At 39.6% G+C, this 18,045-nt stretch overlaps 1 protein-coding gene across 4 annotated transcripts in view; it reads right to left on the bottom strand.

Moving 5' to 3' along the window:
• The window catches only part of wnk4b (WNK lysine deficient protein kinase 4b), a 70,998-nt gene that overhangs the window by 11,766 nt on the left and 41,187 nt on the right, over positions 1-18,045 (bottom strand). For 3 of the 4 annotated variants that reach the window (XM_053228332.1, XM_026946022.3, XM_053228333.1), the window contains exons 5-14: positions 13,369-13,457; positions 10,442-10,661; positions 8,019-8,427; positions 5,678-5,880; positions 5,355-5,428; positions 3,853-3,988; positions 3,307-3,423; positions 2,823-2,996; positions 900-954; positions 381-500 (exon numbers count right to left, since the gene is read on the bottom strand). In XM_053228332.1, coding sequence (XP_053084307.1) covers positions 381-500; positions 900-954; positions 2,823-2,996; positions 3,307-3,423; positions 3,853-3,988; positions 5,355-5,428; positions 5,678-5,880; positions 8,019-8,427; positions 10,442-10,661; positions 13,369-13,457 — 1,597 coding nt within the window. The remainder of the gene's footprint in view (positions 1-380; positions 501-899; positions 955-2,822; positions 2,997-3,306; positions 3,424-3,852; positions 3,989-5,354; positions 5,429-5,677; positions 5,881-8,018; positions 8,428-10,441; positions 10,662-13,368; positions 13,458-18,045) is intronic. The other variant, XM_053228334.1, reaches the window with a different exon arrangement.

Genomic DNA, 18,045 nt, shown 5'->3' with positions numbered 1-18,045 from the left:
GTTAAAAATGAGAAAATGGAAAAGACACAGACAGACGGACACATGGATGGACGGATGGGCAGACAGAGAAACAGACAGATGGACGGGCAGACAGAGAAACAGACAGATGGACGGGCAGACAGAGAGACAGACAGATGGACGGGCAGACAGAGAGACAGACAATTGGATGGACAGACAGAGAGAAAGACAGATGGACGGACAGACGGAGAAACAGACAGATGGATAGAAAGACAGAGAGACAGACAGATGGATGGACAGACAGAGAGAAAGACAGATGGATAGAAAGACAGAGAGACAGACAGATGGATGGACAGATGGACAGACAGACAGACAAATGAACAGACAGATGGAAGGAGGGTTAATAAAGTATTAGTAGATACCTGAGGTGTGGAAAGACTGTGAGCGGAGAGGACGCACAGGTATAGCTGCATCAGGATCGAGGTAATAGTCTCCGCCCACTCCGGGGGAGGGGCCTCGAGTTACCTGACCCACAGTGTAATCTGAGTGTAACATGCACATGCACAAGTCATTAATACTGATCACATGATGGGTTAGTGAGAGAATCATCCAGGGCTATGTTTACACGCAGAGGAGCACATGTAAGTACATGAAACGAGCTAGATTTAGTGTCATTGTTACCATGACAACAGCAAGTCAGAGTGTAACAAGACACTAATATTAGTCAGTTCAGTTGATGCCCACATCATTCTGCCTTGAATTTGGTTCTTCAAGCCTCACAATTCATTTATAAAGGTTTAAAATTTGTAACATTAACTTGACTGCTATTGTTGTCGCTTGTGGGTGTGGCCTGTCCAGCATTTTTTACTTCCAATGAGAAACAGTAGTATCTACATATTAAAACTAACTAGTTAAACACAAATGAAATAATGCTGAGTTACCTGGCAGCGAGGAGGACGAGTGTGTGCGTGCCAGCCCCTGTGTGTGCAGGTTGGGCTGAAAAATAAAAACAGAGAATGCAATCAAATTTAAACACTGCATCATTAAATAAAAAACCGGGAGCGATACTGAAAACGATGCTCAGTCTGATGGTTATACCCGAAATATTTATAACAAAATAACAAAATAACAAAAAGATTTGTAGCTATTCATTTGTAGCGAGGTAAGTCTGATCTTTATTAATAAAAAATTGTAAGTTTTGTCAACCTGCTGTGGAATAAGAGGAATAAAACACATATTGTGCTGTTACAGTAAAACACTGAGTGACGTGGTGGTGTGATGAAGCGGAGTTACTGTTACCACTCCAAAGTTGATTGTTTTCCTATAACAGCATGTCCCATAGTGTTTTATTCCTCTTATACCACAGCAATTTAACAACAATTACGATATTATTTCTATTAAAGAATGGCACGTCATACTTTTTATCCGTTTAGAATTAGATTTAATGTTGTGGAATGTCCGTGAGACAAGTTAATTCCACTTCTCTCTTACGTTAAAGCAGCTACAAACAGTCGGGACTCTTTTTTTCCTCTCTCTTAAAGTTAATAAAACAACTTATGTTACCAAGAAACCACAAATTGTGAACTCCTCTGTCAGGAAGATGTCTGACATTGGAGACTCCTTCCATAAATGTTAAATAAACATCTCCTTACAGAAAACTTCACTTTTTTAATTAAGGGATCTGAGCTAATGAAGATAGGAGAAACACTGTTAAAGAGTCCCTGAGAAGGACAACTAAGGAACATTTGAAGGTTCAAAATGGGCATTTTAGAAATGTTATGTTTATGTATGTCATAGATCTTAAATACATTTATAATTATATATTATAATTAAATATAGAGTGGTATATATGTTCTAAGGACATGTGATGCTGTTATTCGCAGGTTTTTCCTTATTTTTATTAGAAAAAAACAGGAAGATATGAGCACTGGGATATGGCCCCAAAAAGAACACAAAGAATATTTTCACAAATATTTCTCCATTTCACTCGTCTCATGACTCTGTGTAGTGTATTAATAGCTGTCGATGAGAAAAACATTCAGTACGAGCTCAGATCACAATCACACTGTTGTATTGTCCAGTGCTCCAGGGATCAATGTGTGTACTCTGTGTCTAAAATAGTTATTCCTGGTATAGAAAATCATTTCCGTATTGCTTTGAGTCACAGCTGACCTTCTAACCTTTCTCCTTTCTACCCATCTAGTAGACTGCTTAACAAAGTTAGGAATATATAAGTTTGAGTAATACATGTATGAGTACAATACAAGTATGAGTAATACAAAGGCATAGAATATATGATAACACTTTACTTAGTGGTTGTGTTCATAAGGCTACATAAGTCCTTTAATTCACATAAATGACATAAACTGAATGTATTTACATTAGATTCATGCTCAGTTCTGGTCCCTTTTCACCGATAGACAGGGTAGAGGGGTGCCAATACTTTGCGCTTCGCAACAGATGGGCTACAAATGACCTTGGTCAAAAATAAATAAACACTACAGTAACGGCTCATTCACAGCGGACTTGTACGGCGAATGCTCAGCATATAAATGGATTTTAAAAATAGTCGTTGATATGGTGAAGGTTTCTGTAAGGAGATGTTTATTTAACATTTATGGAAGGAGTCTCCAGTGTCAGCGCTTTGTAACAGTCAGAGGTAAAGCTGTAAGTTTGAAAACCTTATAACTGCATAAGAGCAATAAACCACTCAGTGACGTGCTATTATAGGAAAATAATCAACGTTTTGGTGGAAACAGTAACTCTGCTTCATCCCATCACCCTGTCCTTGATTATTTTCCTGTATCTTCATGACACAGAGCTTTTGTGAGATAATGAACACTCCGGAAGCTTCTCTAACACACCTGAGAGCCTGACAGAGTTCCTGCTCCGCTCAGGTAGGGCAGCCGGAGGACGTTTCCAGGCCCGAGTGGCTCTAAAGGCTCCCTCCTCATCAGGGCCTCGGCGCGGCGGATGATGTCCCTCATGCGGTGGATGAATCCTTCCTTCTCCGACGGCAGGATGAACTCGTTATGCGCCTGCACGCAGGAGATGCGGATTATAGCCTGGAGCAGCGTGCTGACCTGCTGATCTGCAACCCTGACCTGATATAAGGCTCAATAATGCTACACATGTCTAAAAGCCTGGCTGTAAGTAAAGACCCCCGAGCACACACTCCTACATCCAGTCACACCCAGGCTGTGTTACAGACAGGAGGCCTGATGTCCATGAAACTTCGTCTGAATGAGTGAGTAAATCTTTATTCAGTCAGGTGCAGCACATATCTTTGATATTGCACTGATGTGGTAATAGTGACAGGGTGAATAGTGTTCGAAGGTGTGAGCTCACCATGACGGTGGCGATGTCCTCAGGGTTGTCTCCGTCCAGGTCGAATTTAAATGTCACCATCTTGCTGTTGTGAGTCTGAAGCTGGCACTCCACCACCCGGTCCACCTTATCTGACAACTTTGTAGAGACACAGAGTGAGAAAGAGAGTGAGACACAAGGTGTGACAGAGGGTGAGACAGAGACTGAGACACTAGGTGAGACAGAGAGTGAGACAGAGAGTGAGTCACAGAGTGAGACAGAGTGAGACAGCCAGAGAGACAGAGTGAGACAGCCAGAGAGACAGTGTGAGACAGAGAGTGAAACAGAGAGTGAGTCACAGAGTGAGACAGAGTGAGACAGCCAGAGAGACAGTGTGAGACAGAGAGTGAGACACAGCTGAGCATGTTTTATACTAATTAAAGCACGCATCTTGTGGACTGATGTAAAATTTGGATATTTTTTGATTCTGAAAGATGTTGATCTTTCCTTATAATTATGATCATTTGTTGAGAAAATAATGAAGAATAACAGATGTGTGTAGTTGAACTTGCAGATGTTCTGTAATACCCCTGTAATACGCAGCCGTGAGCGAGCTCTCTTCCTCAGCAGTTTACTTCCTGTGCGTTTACTGGGACCTTTGCTGCTCCTCTCCGATAGGCCCTCGTTTCCGTCACTCAAACCAGACGTCACATCAGAGGCGTAACTGTTAACAGAGGAAAGGTCAGAGGAAAGGTCAGAGGAAAGGTCAGAGGCAAGATGAGAGGAAAGGTCAGAGGAAAGGTCAGAGCAAAGGTCAGAGGCAAGGTCAGAGGCAAGGTCAGAGGAAAGGTCAGAGGAAAGGTCATTTACTTATTTACGTACCTATCTTTACATCTTTATAATATCAGTCTGTGCTGTTGATGCTGATGATATCTGAATTTTTCAGATTTAAACTCAAAGTGGGTGTGGCCTAAACCAGAAATATAATATATATATATATATATATATATATATATATATATATATATATATATATATATATATATATATATATATTTATATATATTTAATTAAATATGAACCCTACCATGGAAACAATGGAAAGCAACCCCACCCTCACACAGCTAGTATTTTTGTTTGTACCTGCCCGAGATATTTCTAACAAATTTTATTTACAGAATATAAATAAACTAGTAGCTGAATTAAAGTGACCAGGCAGTTAGTAAGCATGAATGAATAAACGCTGTAAATGCATCACACATCTCTGGTCTTTCTTCCTCCTGCAAGCTTCATATCTGACCGCTCGCTCACATCTGCATGAAAGTAAAAACCTCGCATTCATGCGACTTTTTTGTTGCGTCATGCAGGATCCCAGTCCTGATACACACCTCTAGTCTCAACCAGATGTCCTGTAAACCTTTCTGGCAAAAGAGTAGTGCTCCTCCTATTCGTATCTGTATTAGTATATATTTAGAACACATTATCTGTTCAATCTGAAGAATGTATTATTATTCCGCTGCATCGCTGATCTGCACCTTTAAGGAAGGAAATGTTACTTTTTATATGAGATTACTGTGTAGGACAAACCGCATCACACTGAGCTCAGCCAGCCTCAGCTTAATGCAGTAACCACTCTCTCTGCATGTGTGTGTGCGTGTGTGTGAGTCATACAGGAGTCAAGGCGCTGCTAAATGGAGCATCTGCCATGCTACATGCCCAAAGCAGATCGCTCAGGCGGAAAGTAAAGCCACGGGCACAGACAGCTTTCGGCTCATATCTGCTCTTGACGTCAAAAAGCACGTCACACCAAAACATGTGGAAAAGTATATATTTTTATACTCACACACACACAAACACACACACTCTTCCCTCTTACAAGTGTTTGAGTGGAGCGTAAAAGGAAATGAGCCTCACTAACATTTATCCATCAACACTCACAGCATCTGTTGCATTGAAGTGAAAGTTTATCATGAAGTATGAAGTGTTTATGGAGTTAATCGTTGCCCTAAAAGCCCTGGAATTGACAGCGCAGCTTAATTAATGACAGAATGAGTTTTCCGTGATGGAAAGAGCTGGTTTGCCATGGTTACCTGTCGACGGGAGACGAGAAGCCGCTGGCACTGCCGGACTGCACTCGCTCAGAATTGTGGGATACGGCGATGCTCTAGAGGAGCAGGAGGACAGAAAAACACTGTTTAATGTCATACCAATGTGCACAGGTTTAGTGCATCTAAAATCCATGTAAAGCACAATAAAGAGCCCTAAAGAGGCCATGAGGTAACTGTAATGCATGTAAAATGTTGAAGCAGATTGAGAACTCAGAATCACAAATTGTTCTTTTTACCATGAGATGTAAGCAATTGCTATGCTCTTTATTAATAATTATAGAGCCTAAGCTCCGCCCACTACTCACTGAGGGAAAGCGGAGTGCTGGGATTGGAGCATTCTTTACAGGTGAAGCTTCTGTGGGTGGAGCTTCAAAAACTGGCACATCAGTGTTCATCGCCTCAGTGGGCGGTGCTATGACTGAGGGGACGGAGCTTGGCGTTGGGCACGAAGCTTCAAGCGGCTCTTGGAGGCCAGAGGAGCTGAGGTAGCCATCCGTCTCGCAATCCGCTGCCAGAAACATCAGAAAACAGTTGCTAATGCTAAGCAAGGACTATAATGTGTATAAGCCTAGCCTTGGACTAATCCCAGTATCAGTGTTGGTTCTCCTTTCGCTAACAGAAATCGGGTTCCTGTTATCATGTCTGCCCCTGATGCTGTTACTCAAGGCGTTCCTCAGGGTTCAATTATCAGACCTCTCCAGTATTTTAGGAACAGGCCTCCCCTCAGACACAGCATTATTATTTCACACTCTTATGATAACCATAGCCAGAAGTATGTCAGTACACAACTACGTACATCCACATTCTTATCACTGCAGACTAGAGGTCAAAAAATCACAATCCCATCACAAGTCTCACACTATGCATCATGATATTTAAGTTTCATAACAAACTGCTAGCAAAATATTGTTGCATTAACAAAACCTGATGAATGATGTAATGGCTACAAAAATACATTTATTTTATTTTTTTATATTTAATAAAATGTCATTTTAATTTAGAAAAAATCTTAACACTGAAAATGAGAGAATAAAAAGAATTTTAAAGATTAAGTACAACATTTTAACATTACATCAGCTGCTTCCAATCAGTTTGCAATTATTAAAAAATATGATTATTTATTTAAGCAATTATTTAGCACAATATCCACAGCATCTCAAAAATATATAATATAATATATAGCAAAAATATGTAGTCATATCGCCCAGCCCTACTGCATACCTCACTAGATTATGCTTTTTTTTTTTTTTTTTTTTTACATAGTATCCTACATTCTTACATAATATGGAAATTTAAAAAATTAAAAATTAAAAAATACTTTTTTGACCTAAATCAGTTTTCACGTTTCAGTTGTCAGGTTTTAATGAAGTTGCAGGATAGCTCCATGTCAATGCAAAATGAACAGAAGCCTCAACAATTCAATCAAAATGTGCGCCCTGCTCCTGCACCCCAGTCGGGTTGAAATTCTTTGAATGAAATTTAAATGCTAATTCTAATTGAAATGCCAGGAATCTAAGTCAAAATCCATATATCTGGATTTCTGTAATGCTGCATTGTGACAATGTCCACTGTTAGAAGTACTATGTGAATAAAACTGAATTGAATTGAATTGAAATGCTTGCACTTTAATTGTGATTGAGATACATGCAATAGAGAAAGCCAATTCAGTTCAGGAAAGTCTTGAACTGAAGATTACAGACTAAAGAAAAAACTATGGCAGAAAGCTTTATTTGCATTTCTATTGTTAGCATCTGGATGCAGAAAAAGACACATTTTTACCTTTACTTCATCATTTATTATGACTTATGATTAGCACTGAAGAAGTGTGCCTCCTCGGCTGTTTACAGTTTAGTGTGCTGTACGACAGCATACTGTGTTTGTTCACCAGCAATAAATCTGTTTTAGTTTTTAACCACCTGGACGTGGTGAGTGAAAACACACACTGCAGTTCAGAGCTCGGCTGCTCGATGTGTGGTTAAGCCGTATAACTGGTAAGAAGTATGAGGAAGAATTTCACAGAAGCATTTCTGGGAGACAGGAACAATGTTTCACACACTCTATAACAGTGATTTGTGAGCCACACACACACACACACACAGAGTATTCTCAGAGTCCCAACCCTGTGTTTTGAGGTCAGGTTTCAGTCATACGTGCACTAAGCAGTACCTCGAGCAGGCTACTGGGCTTTTCAAAGGGAAGTTGTTTACCATATATGGGAATTAGTGGGTGTGTGTTTATGCAAATGAGAGTGGCCATGCATGAGCAGAGCAGTTAGAATGTGTAGGATCTATCAATGTGACTGCATATGAGTGATAAGCCAGTTTTTCTGTGCGGTTCTTACGCACAAATTTAGAACTTGCTCTATGCATGCTTTGATCAATTTGCCCATGAGATTCTGACCAATCACAACTCAGAATTCAAAGGTGCTGTGGTATGAATTTCATTAGTTTCCACATTTTAATCCAAGCACACTGAGCTCGATAATGAATTCATGATTGTCCTCCTCTGATGAAGGATTAAGCTCACGTGACTGATCAGGTGAAAGTTTGGTTACGCTCCATACCTGGTTAAATCTGCAGTATTTTGATTAAAAGTGAATAAAAGTTTAAGATTAGCTTTTTGCGTTTAGACATGCACTGGACTTACACGTGGCGGAGGAGTAGCAGGCGTGGTGGATGTTGTAGTGCGGCTGGTGCTCTGTGTCCAGTTCCTCGGGCTCGGTGGTGAAGCTGGCGTTAATCCCCGAGTCCATGGAGCTGTTAGCGGTGGACACTAGCGGTGCGGAGACGGTCACGGTGGGGGTCATCTGGACCGGGCTGAACATGCCGCTCTCCACTGACATTTGCGGCTGGAGAGACGGGAGGTTTGATACGGGAGGTTCTGCCTCGGGAACGGACTCGGGTTCCTCCTCGATCACCTCGTCCTGACGTCTCCTCTGCTCCTCGTCGGCCAGCCGGCGGAGCTTCTCACGCTGCCGCTTGATGGCGGTGACACGGTCACGGATGGCCTTAGCCACCAGCTTGTAGTCGGCGTCACACACAAACCCAAGCACCACCTAAAGCAGAGAGAGAGAGAGAGAGAGAGAGAGAATGAATTTTTAACCAATGATGAAGCAATGAAGCTCCTCAGCCAGGTGGGAACGTCTGTGAGATTAGAACAATCCAATCACTTTGACTTATGACTATTAGATAAAAAATTCTTGAATAAGGAATCCTTCTGTTTATTCAATACAAGTTTCTCATTTCAGATAGAATCACAGACTTTGAGACTCTTATTGATCTGTGACCCTTGACCTCTGGATTGCAGCTGGACAGTCTGATTAGATGAGACTAGCCAAGGTCAAAGGTCAAGATAGTCATGTTGCAGGTCATGTTTTTGAAGCTCTTGTATAACAGCCATGTTGCTATCATGAGTGAACAAAGTGTACAATCATCCCTCCTGACAAAAAGGATTCATATCGTAACTATTACTGTAGTTACCTGTGTTCAGAACAGCAGCAGTAAGCACACTCTGGCTGAAACTCTACCTATTCACCTTTTAATAATGATTATTATTTTTCCTTTCCTTTATTAATTAAACGTGACTGACTGCTACATGGGTGATCTTAGCTAGAATTAGCAGTTGGGCATTAAATATTATCTTGTATTAAAAGAAAAGATTCAAATGCTTTAACTGTCTATTTATTTATTTATTTATTAATTAATTTATTTAATTGCATTAATATACAATTGTGAGTACAATTGTTTCTCATCTTGGATAAAATAAATCCAGTTTTATAATGCAGAATGTAAAATAAATTGATTTAAAAAAATAAAAATAATGAATATAAACAGAACTACAGTCACAATTATATCCATATAACCGTAAATTTACATAATAATAATAATAATAATAATAATAATAAAGGGAGATGGAATGATGAATGATTAATAATTGAATATTTATTAAATATGATTAAAAATAATTCGATTAATAAATATAGTAACCTAATATTGTTTATATTGAGCATTACTGTGCATCCAGAATTACAATGGAAACTGTAAATAAAATTGATTTAAAAGGATAAAACTATTAAAAATAGAATAAAATATTAATTATTATATAATTATAATTTTATAAACAAACAAACAAACAAACAAATAAAGAAATTAAATGAAATTAAATGACCAGCTGTCCTATAAGATCAGTAGCACTGTTTTAAAAGCTTTAAATTCCCAGGACCTGACAGGACATACTGAATAATATTTTAATAATTAAATATTATTCAGTAATTCAAATAATAAGCTTGAATTTTAAGGGTCTCATTTCCATGAAACAATGTGTGGGGGTGAGAATATTCCTAAATCTACACTATATGGTCAAAAGTTTGTGGACACCTGACCATCACACCCACATGTGTGTGTTGAACATCTCATTCCAGATTTATTCCACTCTTTGCTGTTATAATGAGCTCCACTCTTCTGGGAAGCTTTCCACTAGATGTTGGAGCGTGGCTGTGGGGATTTGTGTTCATTCAGCTACAAGAGCATTAGTGAGATCAGGCGCTGATGTTGGGATGTCGAGGAGGTCTGGGGTTCAGTCGGTGTTCCAGTTCATCCCAAAGGTGTTCAGTGGGGTTGAGGTCAGGGCTCTGTGCAGGACACTCGAGTTCTTCCACTCCAACCTTCACACACCATGTCTTCATGGAGCTCACTTTGTGCACAGGGGCATTGTCATGCTGGAACAGGTTTGAGCCTCTTAGTTCCAGTGAAGGGAAATTGTAACGCTACAGCACACAGAGACGTTCTATACAACTGTGTGCTTCTAACATTGTGGCAACAGTTTGAGGAAGAACCACATGTGGGTATGATGGTCAGGTGTCCACAAACTTTTGGCCATATAGTGTATGGGTTTAATAGAGTTGTAGAATAAAGCGTGGCCTAAATGTTGGCTCGAGTACATAAAAAAAAAAACATTTTGAATCTCTGAATATCATCATACTGTATTCTTGTTTTAAACCATAACAATATCATGTTAATTACAATACACTGTATGTACGTATTTGATCAGAAGGGAAATAATCCGCTCACCATCTCCTGGGCCACCTCCTCGGGGACGTCTTTGTAGAGCTCGAACAGGAACTCGATGGCGTTGTTGTCTTTGTACTTGCCGTGGAGCTTCTTGGTGTCGTCCATCCGGAGCCAGAGCTTCAGGCCGGACTTCACCATGTCGTCCTCCTCAGCCAGCTCCACGTGGACGCCGTTGTTCTCCTGGAAGAAGGGATGCTCTAACAGGTCCTGGATGGTGTACCTGACCAATGAGAGAAGAGAGCAGCTGAAATAGAGCATTAAATCACGACACACACACAAATGTTGGGCAGTTTTCTTGGATAAATGTTCTTTTTATAATGGTGTCATTGTAAAAGACGTCACCACCGGCCAGGGAGTTGTCACGCAAAGTGGCAAGCAAACTGAAGGTGAAGGAGCTTCCTGAAGTTCTCAGGGACAACATTAAGACTCGAATGGATAAAGCTGCAGAGTCGTAGCAAAGACCTTAAACATCCCTGTCAGTTTAAGAAGAATAAAACACTTCAGAATGTGTTGTTATCATCTTGGGAGTGATCTCAGTAGCTATTATTCTAGGTTCGTGTATATTCTTCCTCATTCATTTACGAATTCCTTCATTACAGAAATATTTTCTCATGGGTGTGATCGTTCTGAGAAATCGAGGCTCAGACAGCGCAGGTGTGGCACAGCAGTGAAAGTATAACAGTACCACCGTCTCTGAGTCATGGACACGGATCAGATGAAGAGATCCGAGCTGAAACAGAGGACAGTGAGGCAATCACTAATCTGGAAGTGATGAGGCTCTCGGTTCCAGCGTAAGACAGATGACACTGAGAAGACTGCAAATTCTTCAGAAATTACATGAACCAACTAGTATTAAAAATTAAGAAAGACACACTGACACATTAATGATGCCTTAAACAACCTTTTACCTTGGGTTTCACAAACAAAAATACAAGTTAACACAAAAACATAAAAAATACAAGTTACACATTGTTTCTCTTCAGTCTGAATGATCAGCCGAGACATGTTTTGCGTCTGAAATTTCTTACGAAAGCTACACTGAAAATAAAACTATTTGTTTTTATGCATCCAACATGATTTGATCTTGGATTTTCAACCCTGAATAAAACTGAACTCCTGCTCTCATCTGAACTGAGGATCAGACCCAGATTGCTGGAGTTCTGCAACAACAGCATTACCACTGCGCTATTCTTCTACACAGTCTAATTGCGTTCATTTTATTTTAGTTATTCCCGTCAGTTCCAACGTCCTCACGTGATTTCATAATGTGATTGCTTTAGGTTAATACTACGTGAACTGATCACTCTCACTCTACATAATTTAATCTAGTAATTAGAAACCTGTTTAAATTACATTTCATAGAAGCAATGAAATCACATTTTTGATGAGAAACTTAATATTTTTATGTTAACTATACGTAATATGTTCTCTTAAATCTGAAGTGTGCTTGACTGTCCACAGTGACATGTTGAGAGAATAAAAAGCTGCGATCAAACAATCACCACCTGCCTCAGGGTTCACTCAGTGCCAGATTTACTCAGTCATGATTACTGTTAATAAGATTATCTGTATTATTTCAGGACATATACTGTATGCAATATAAACAGGCAGATATATTTGCAGTTTTTGTAATTTTGTCATTTTGCAAAAGTATACATTGTTTTTGTTCAAATCTTCAGAAAGGGACGGGACTAACAGAAGTCACGGCTGGACATACTTTCTAAATGGAGAAATTTTGGATAATCTTTCATACTTTCGAAGGTTATTTTAAGGCCTTCCATTTGAGAAGATTGATTTCTCGCTTTTGTCACACTTTTTAATGACCTGCGTATACCCTGTTGTTTGTAATAGAGTGTGAGCCCTGCACTAACAATGCACCACAATTCTCAATTAACCTCAATTTTAAGCCACTCTGAATTTCTCCAAACAACTAAATGCAAATCTGTAGTTGCACAAACACTCTGCTGCTGAATATTTCTGCATATATTCAGAATCAGGCTACGATCAGCTTTTTCTTGAAGTGTTGAAGTTTTTCAACAGCACCTAGACCACTCACATTTAAACCCTAAAAATCAGGGATAAAAAAATAAAAAACTAAATAAAATACTAAAGGTCATGAAATGGTAATGTTTGAGATTTAAAAATAATGCCAGAACTTTTGTGAATTCGATGTGCTCTCCTGTAAACACCTGGAAAGACATGACCAGGGTTTGAAGGATAAGCTGACTGAGTACTCATCTGCTACATTCACAGTTCACTTCAAGTTCATTCATAATTTTCTCCATAAAAAATTCATTGCTTGAGATATGTTTCTGATTAAAATGCGTCTCCTTCGATGTCCTCCATCTGGAAAAAAAATCATGGACTTTAAAGTTATTTATGTATTTAATATTGGCCTTGGATGACATTCCACAGCTATTTGAATGTATTTACATATAAAACAATGATTTCAGCATGACATATTGTGGTTACATCAAATTATCAGATGGAGGCGTCTTACAACTTCATTTTAATTTTAACCCGGTGCATTTTAGAACTGTACCCACACTGGCTAATCCAGGTGAGGTCCAGGTAATGTGGTGACTGTGAAGCGAGTTCACGAGAGTGTGAGTCACATGGCTATTTTTAACTCCCCCTGCTTCACTGGGGAACAGGAATAGCAGCTCGTGCCACTTCATCGCCATCAGAGCTCATTGTTTAAATGTCAAAAACACACAAATGAGGACTGTGTTATTACACCACTGTAAGATGGAAAGACTGGCTGATGTGCATGCATACACACACACACACACACACACACAGACACACACATGCATGCACACATACACGCATTACAGCATTTAGGTTAATCATTTTCCCAGTGGTGGAAGTGTGCATGTGAACATGAGCAGTTGTGCGAGGGTTTTTCTGCGTGATGGTGATTTTACCTCTCCTGCTTGTTCATGCGGATGCAGCCCTCGATGATCTCCTTCAGTTCCGGCACTTTCACTTTGAAAAAACTGTCTGGCTTCATGCCCTGTGTGTATGACAGAAATAGACGGGGGAAAGAAGAAGCAAGTTAGCGATTTCTAAGTATCTATATGTATCCATGCTACCTGGGGTCTGGGTGTTTCGTTAATGACAATTTAAATTAATTCAGATAATTTCCAGTGAAAGTCCTTGTAATAAATCCAATCAAATGCGCTCAATCAAAGAGTGAGTAGCCTATTGTACTTTCAGACCAAGTGTAGGAGGCGTGGCTTCAGTGCCTGTCAGTCAGTGCCTGACCTACTGCTTTTATCCTTTGATTTTTGGAAAAAAGTATATTAGAATATAATTTAAGAATATTATAACAATCAAAATATGAAGAATCTCACTGTAATGTAGCTCTCTCTCTCCTTCTTTTCTTTCTTTCTCTCTGTCTTATGTAAGTCATGTTGATTTACCCTTATTTGATAATTTTCTTGCAATCAAACATTATAGTAGAGCAAAAATCAAACTGAATCCCATTACATAAGGCAATATGACCTCTGTGCTGCATACCCTGAGCTCAGGTGAAATCCCAGCTATATCCTCTTTTTGTACGCAGTGTAAAGTAATTAAGGCCTGATGAATGCTCTTTAAGCAGGTCCTGAGCAGTAATTACATCACAGTTGCCAAGTCTGCGTGAGAAAAGTTTCCTAATATATAAAGTTTAAAATCACATTTTAATAATGTTAGTGTTAAACCTGCTTTAAATAACTTTCTCATACATTGGACTGTTGATCAAGTATCATATGTATTGAAAGAAGACACACACACACACACACACACACACACATACGCTTGTCTACCAGTGTGTCTGTCTCTTTGTATATCTAATCTTTTGCTCTTAGATATACACACAGACACACACCGACACACACTGACACACACTGACACACACTGACCTTATTGATACATCAACCAAACGAACAATAGCTGTCTCTTTGCATGTCTGATTTTGTGTATATATGTCCCTCTGTTTGTCTGTCCCATGTCTCTCACACACTCACTAACTAATGAAGCTGTTTAGCCACATGCTAAAACAATAAGACACACACACAAACACACATACACACACACACACACCAGGACACAGAAACCTCTTTACACACAGCACTGTTGAATTCTGCTGAATAACAGCACTTATGACAGTAGTGCAGCTGCAAATCACAGGTTTATATTAATGCATTCTAATACATTATCGTTTCTATAGTAACAGCTCATTCACAGGGAATAAGGAGACATTTATTTAACATTTATGGAAGGAGTCTCCAGTGTCAGGACTTTGTAACAGTCAGAGGTAAAGCTGTAACTTTAAGTTTTCCAGCATCTTCAGGACAGAGGAGTTTGCAGTTTTTCTGCATGTTTTTTTTGTCTTATTAACTTCAAAAGAGGCTGGTGAGGGAACAACTGTTTATAGCTGCTGTAACGTAAGTGAGAGCAGGAACTACTTGTTTAAAACACTTTTTCTTAAACAGTTTACACTATCTCTTTAAATGAGTCCTCTCAGCATAATGCCCTAGTTGAAGCAGAGCTTAAATAAACACATTAATGAAACACAAAGATGGCAGAGACGCTTCCTGACAGATACTTTGTGCAGAACCAAACAGTTTTCCTCACAAAGACTACTTACACACTGAGCTGTAAATTTATAGCATCTAGTGTAGGTGTGCTTTGTAGGTTGAGAATGATTCACTTTGCAAATACAGTCTTGCAGTGGTGGTCTCTGTCCATTGATGGATGAGGTAGGGGGGTGCCAATACTTTGTGCAGAGTAACATATGGGGTATAGTCAGTAGTTGCACACCTACAAAATGACCTGTGGGGTAGGTGGACCTGATAAAACTGGCAAATTATCAGAGGACGTGATAGAAGCCAGGCCTAACAACATGCATATGCAGATGAGCTGCTAATTTTACCTACTGATTTACTGAACTCCCTGCAGTTCTTTCAAACTTTCATTCTGAGTTCAAAATACTACATTCTCATGCTGAAAATGTTTTTTTTCCAACACACTACTTCATGCACCAGCTCAGTCCCTTCTGTATCTCCATTTTCATCGTTGCGTATAACGGAGATGAAGTTATAGATACACTGAATGCTGTGTACGTTAAAAATTCTTGCTCTGGGTCAAAAGGAGCTCCATTGCTAAGTGTTTAACAGAATGTGAGGTTAAATAGTTACCCACATACCACTGATATCCCATGTGACTGCATGTTAACATAGCGTGACTGAACACACATGTGGTGCTGAGAGCGAGGAGGCCTGATGAATAGCTTCATAGATGATGAATAGATGATTTAGTTGTCCAAACTAACTGTTATTCACTCCTCACTGTATCCCTTACAGACCACTAACAAGTCCCTTCTAACCAGGGTACTAAACAGATACTTCACCCAGGAGAGGACGCTTCCCTTTTGAGCCTGGTTCCTTTCAAGGTTTCTGCCTCATTTCCTCTGCCCTGTTGCCCCTGACTTGCTCATTAGAGATCTAAATCTACATCTGGATTTCTGTAAAGCTGCTTTGAGCCAGTGTCTATTGTTGGTTATATAATTAAACAAGTGTTTTTGCTCTTGTTTTTTGTTGTTGTTGTGTGTTCTCTTGTTGTTGCAATTTTGGACACTCAAAATCTCAGATACTTTGCTTGTTTCTAAGAGTCGGGCTGAGAACAGAATAACGTGACCCCAAAAGTTAGTGCTCTTTTGTCATAGAGACATTACTCTCGAGGTAATGATATGCACCCTACTGCTTGGGGCGAGGTGAAATGCGGTCCAGAACAGTTTTCTCATCCTTAAGGAGCGCAGGAATGGCAGTATTCTCAGAGGAGTTCATATATATGTTAGGCTGGCAAAGGGCCTGATGCAGACATTTGTGTAAAGTGTAAACAGAAAAGGGCTTAGAATAGAACTTTGAGGGTCACCTGTGCTCAAAAGCATGTATTTCCACTGTTTACTGTGAACCTGCTGATCCTGAAGAGGAATAATGCATAGTCATGAGACTGGGTGGGGGAGGAATAGGAAAAATGCAGTACATTTTCAATTTAGTCCTTTCACAATCATTTGTCTAAGGTAGAAACTGTTGTGCATGTACATATAGGGTTTTACAGTAACCACCAGGCACAGAGGGGCAAAAAAGCAGCCACTCGTCTGTTTCAGTAAAGATGTATGAAAAGATATATATATATAAGAATGTAGAATAAACTAAAAGAGACCAGCGGCTGGTGGTTACTGTACAACCCTGTATATACGCACCCTCTAGTTTCTACTATCTACTGATAGTTAACTGATGTAAATTATATGCTTGTTTAATGTTAGCTAAATTGAATATACATTGATGGCTTTTATTTCAAATGAATAAACTCAAAACATTTTCCATGTACTGTGAAAGAAAGGGCAGAGACACCTGTCAATTGAGAAAATCAAGAGGAGATGAGAGATTACTAATGTGTGATAAGGGGAGGTGGGCGGGGCTTACAGGGAGTAATGTTGGAGAGTTTAAAACTCCTACATAACTGTCAATCATTGTAGTTTCATATGTCGTTTGGCTGTTTTATGGGGGGGAAGTATTGGGGTGCTGAGACTGCTCTTTTTTTGCATAGTTTTGAGTAATATCATGTATCAGAATATTGCAGAGTTCCTACGCAAAATGCATCAACGCTGGCAGGTCTGTGTTTTGGAGATGCAAACACTGGGCTAAAATCTCTTCATATGGAATCCATGAAGCCAATAAGATACAGTCGAAGAATTGGAGCTTGTAAAACTGCAAACAATGAACTCAGTTGACAACATCACAAAAGAAGCCGGAAATCTGACAAGCAGCGCTGGTTTTCACACTTCACCACGCCACAGTGCTGGAAAAAAGGGACGCAAAACACAGTTAATGTCTCGAGTCTCCAGGATGGAAACACCAAGCGCAAAGCTGTGTAAAATTTATGAGGTGGAAAGTTTGAACTGGACACAAGCACAAAAATGAAGTAAGGGCTAGCTTTCTCCAAAGCCAAATGAGTCCAAAAACTTTGAGGTTGATGTGATGTGACTGATGAGGTGTAGCGCTCGGTAATCCACTAACACTACTACTACTACTATTATTATTATTATTATTATTATTATTATTACAAGTTAGCCCGCTTTGCCCTTGACGTTGAATTTGGCCTTAATGTTGCTACGTAGGTATGTAACTTGCAATGTGTCCTTACTCTTTAAGATATTGTTTTATGATAACATCTGACTTTTTTTGTTAGTACAGGAAATAGAACGGCATGAAGATATGCTTATCCATGTGATAAGCTTTCTAAATATAGTCTCACTTTCTACATTTAAACTATCATTTTAATGTCTGGAAGCTTCCAGAGCTCAGAAGGATCAAAGCCTCCAGCTATTTAAAGGTATCAGATCCCTTCTCCTGGCCACGGGACAGGATGTTTCTGCAGGTACGACAGTCCCCAGAAACCCCAGAAGTGTCCTGCGCTTCCGAGAAGTGTAAGCGAGGAGTGTTTATGTAACCAGGGGACTACAGTGCTACTTGATCAGATAATGGATAACTTTCAAACATCTGAAAGCAGAGGCTGCGTGAAAAACAAAAACAAGAAGACTAAAAGCAGGC

This window comes from Pangasianodon hypophthalmus, chromosome 23, assembly GCF_027358585.1.
Source record: "Pangasianodon hypophthalmus isolate fPanHyp1 chromosome 23, fPanHyp1.pri, whole genome shotgun sequence".
NCBI classification, from domain to species: Eukaryota; Metazoa; Chordata; class Actinopteri; order Siluriformes; family Pangasiidae; genus Pangasianodon; species Pangasianodon hypophthalmus.
Note: the sequence above shows the minus strand (reverse complement) of the source record. Positions and strands in the feature narration are given on the sequence as shown.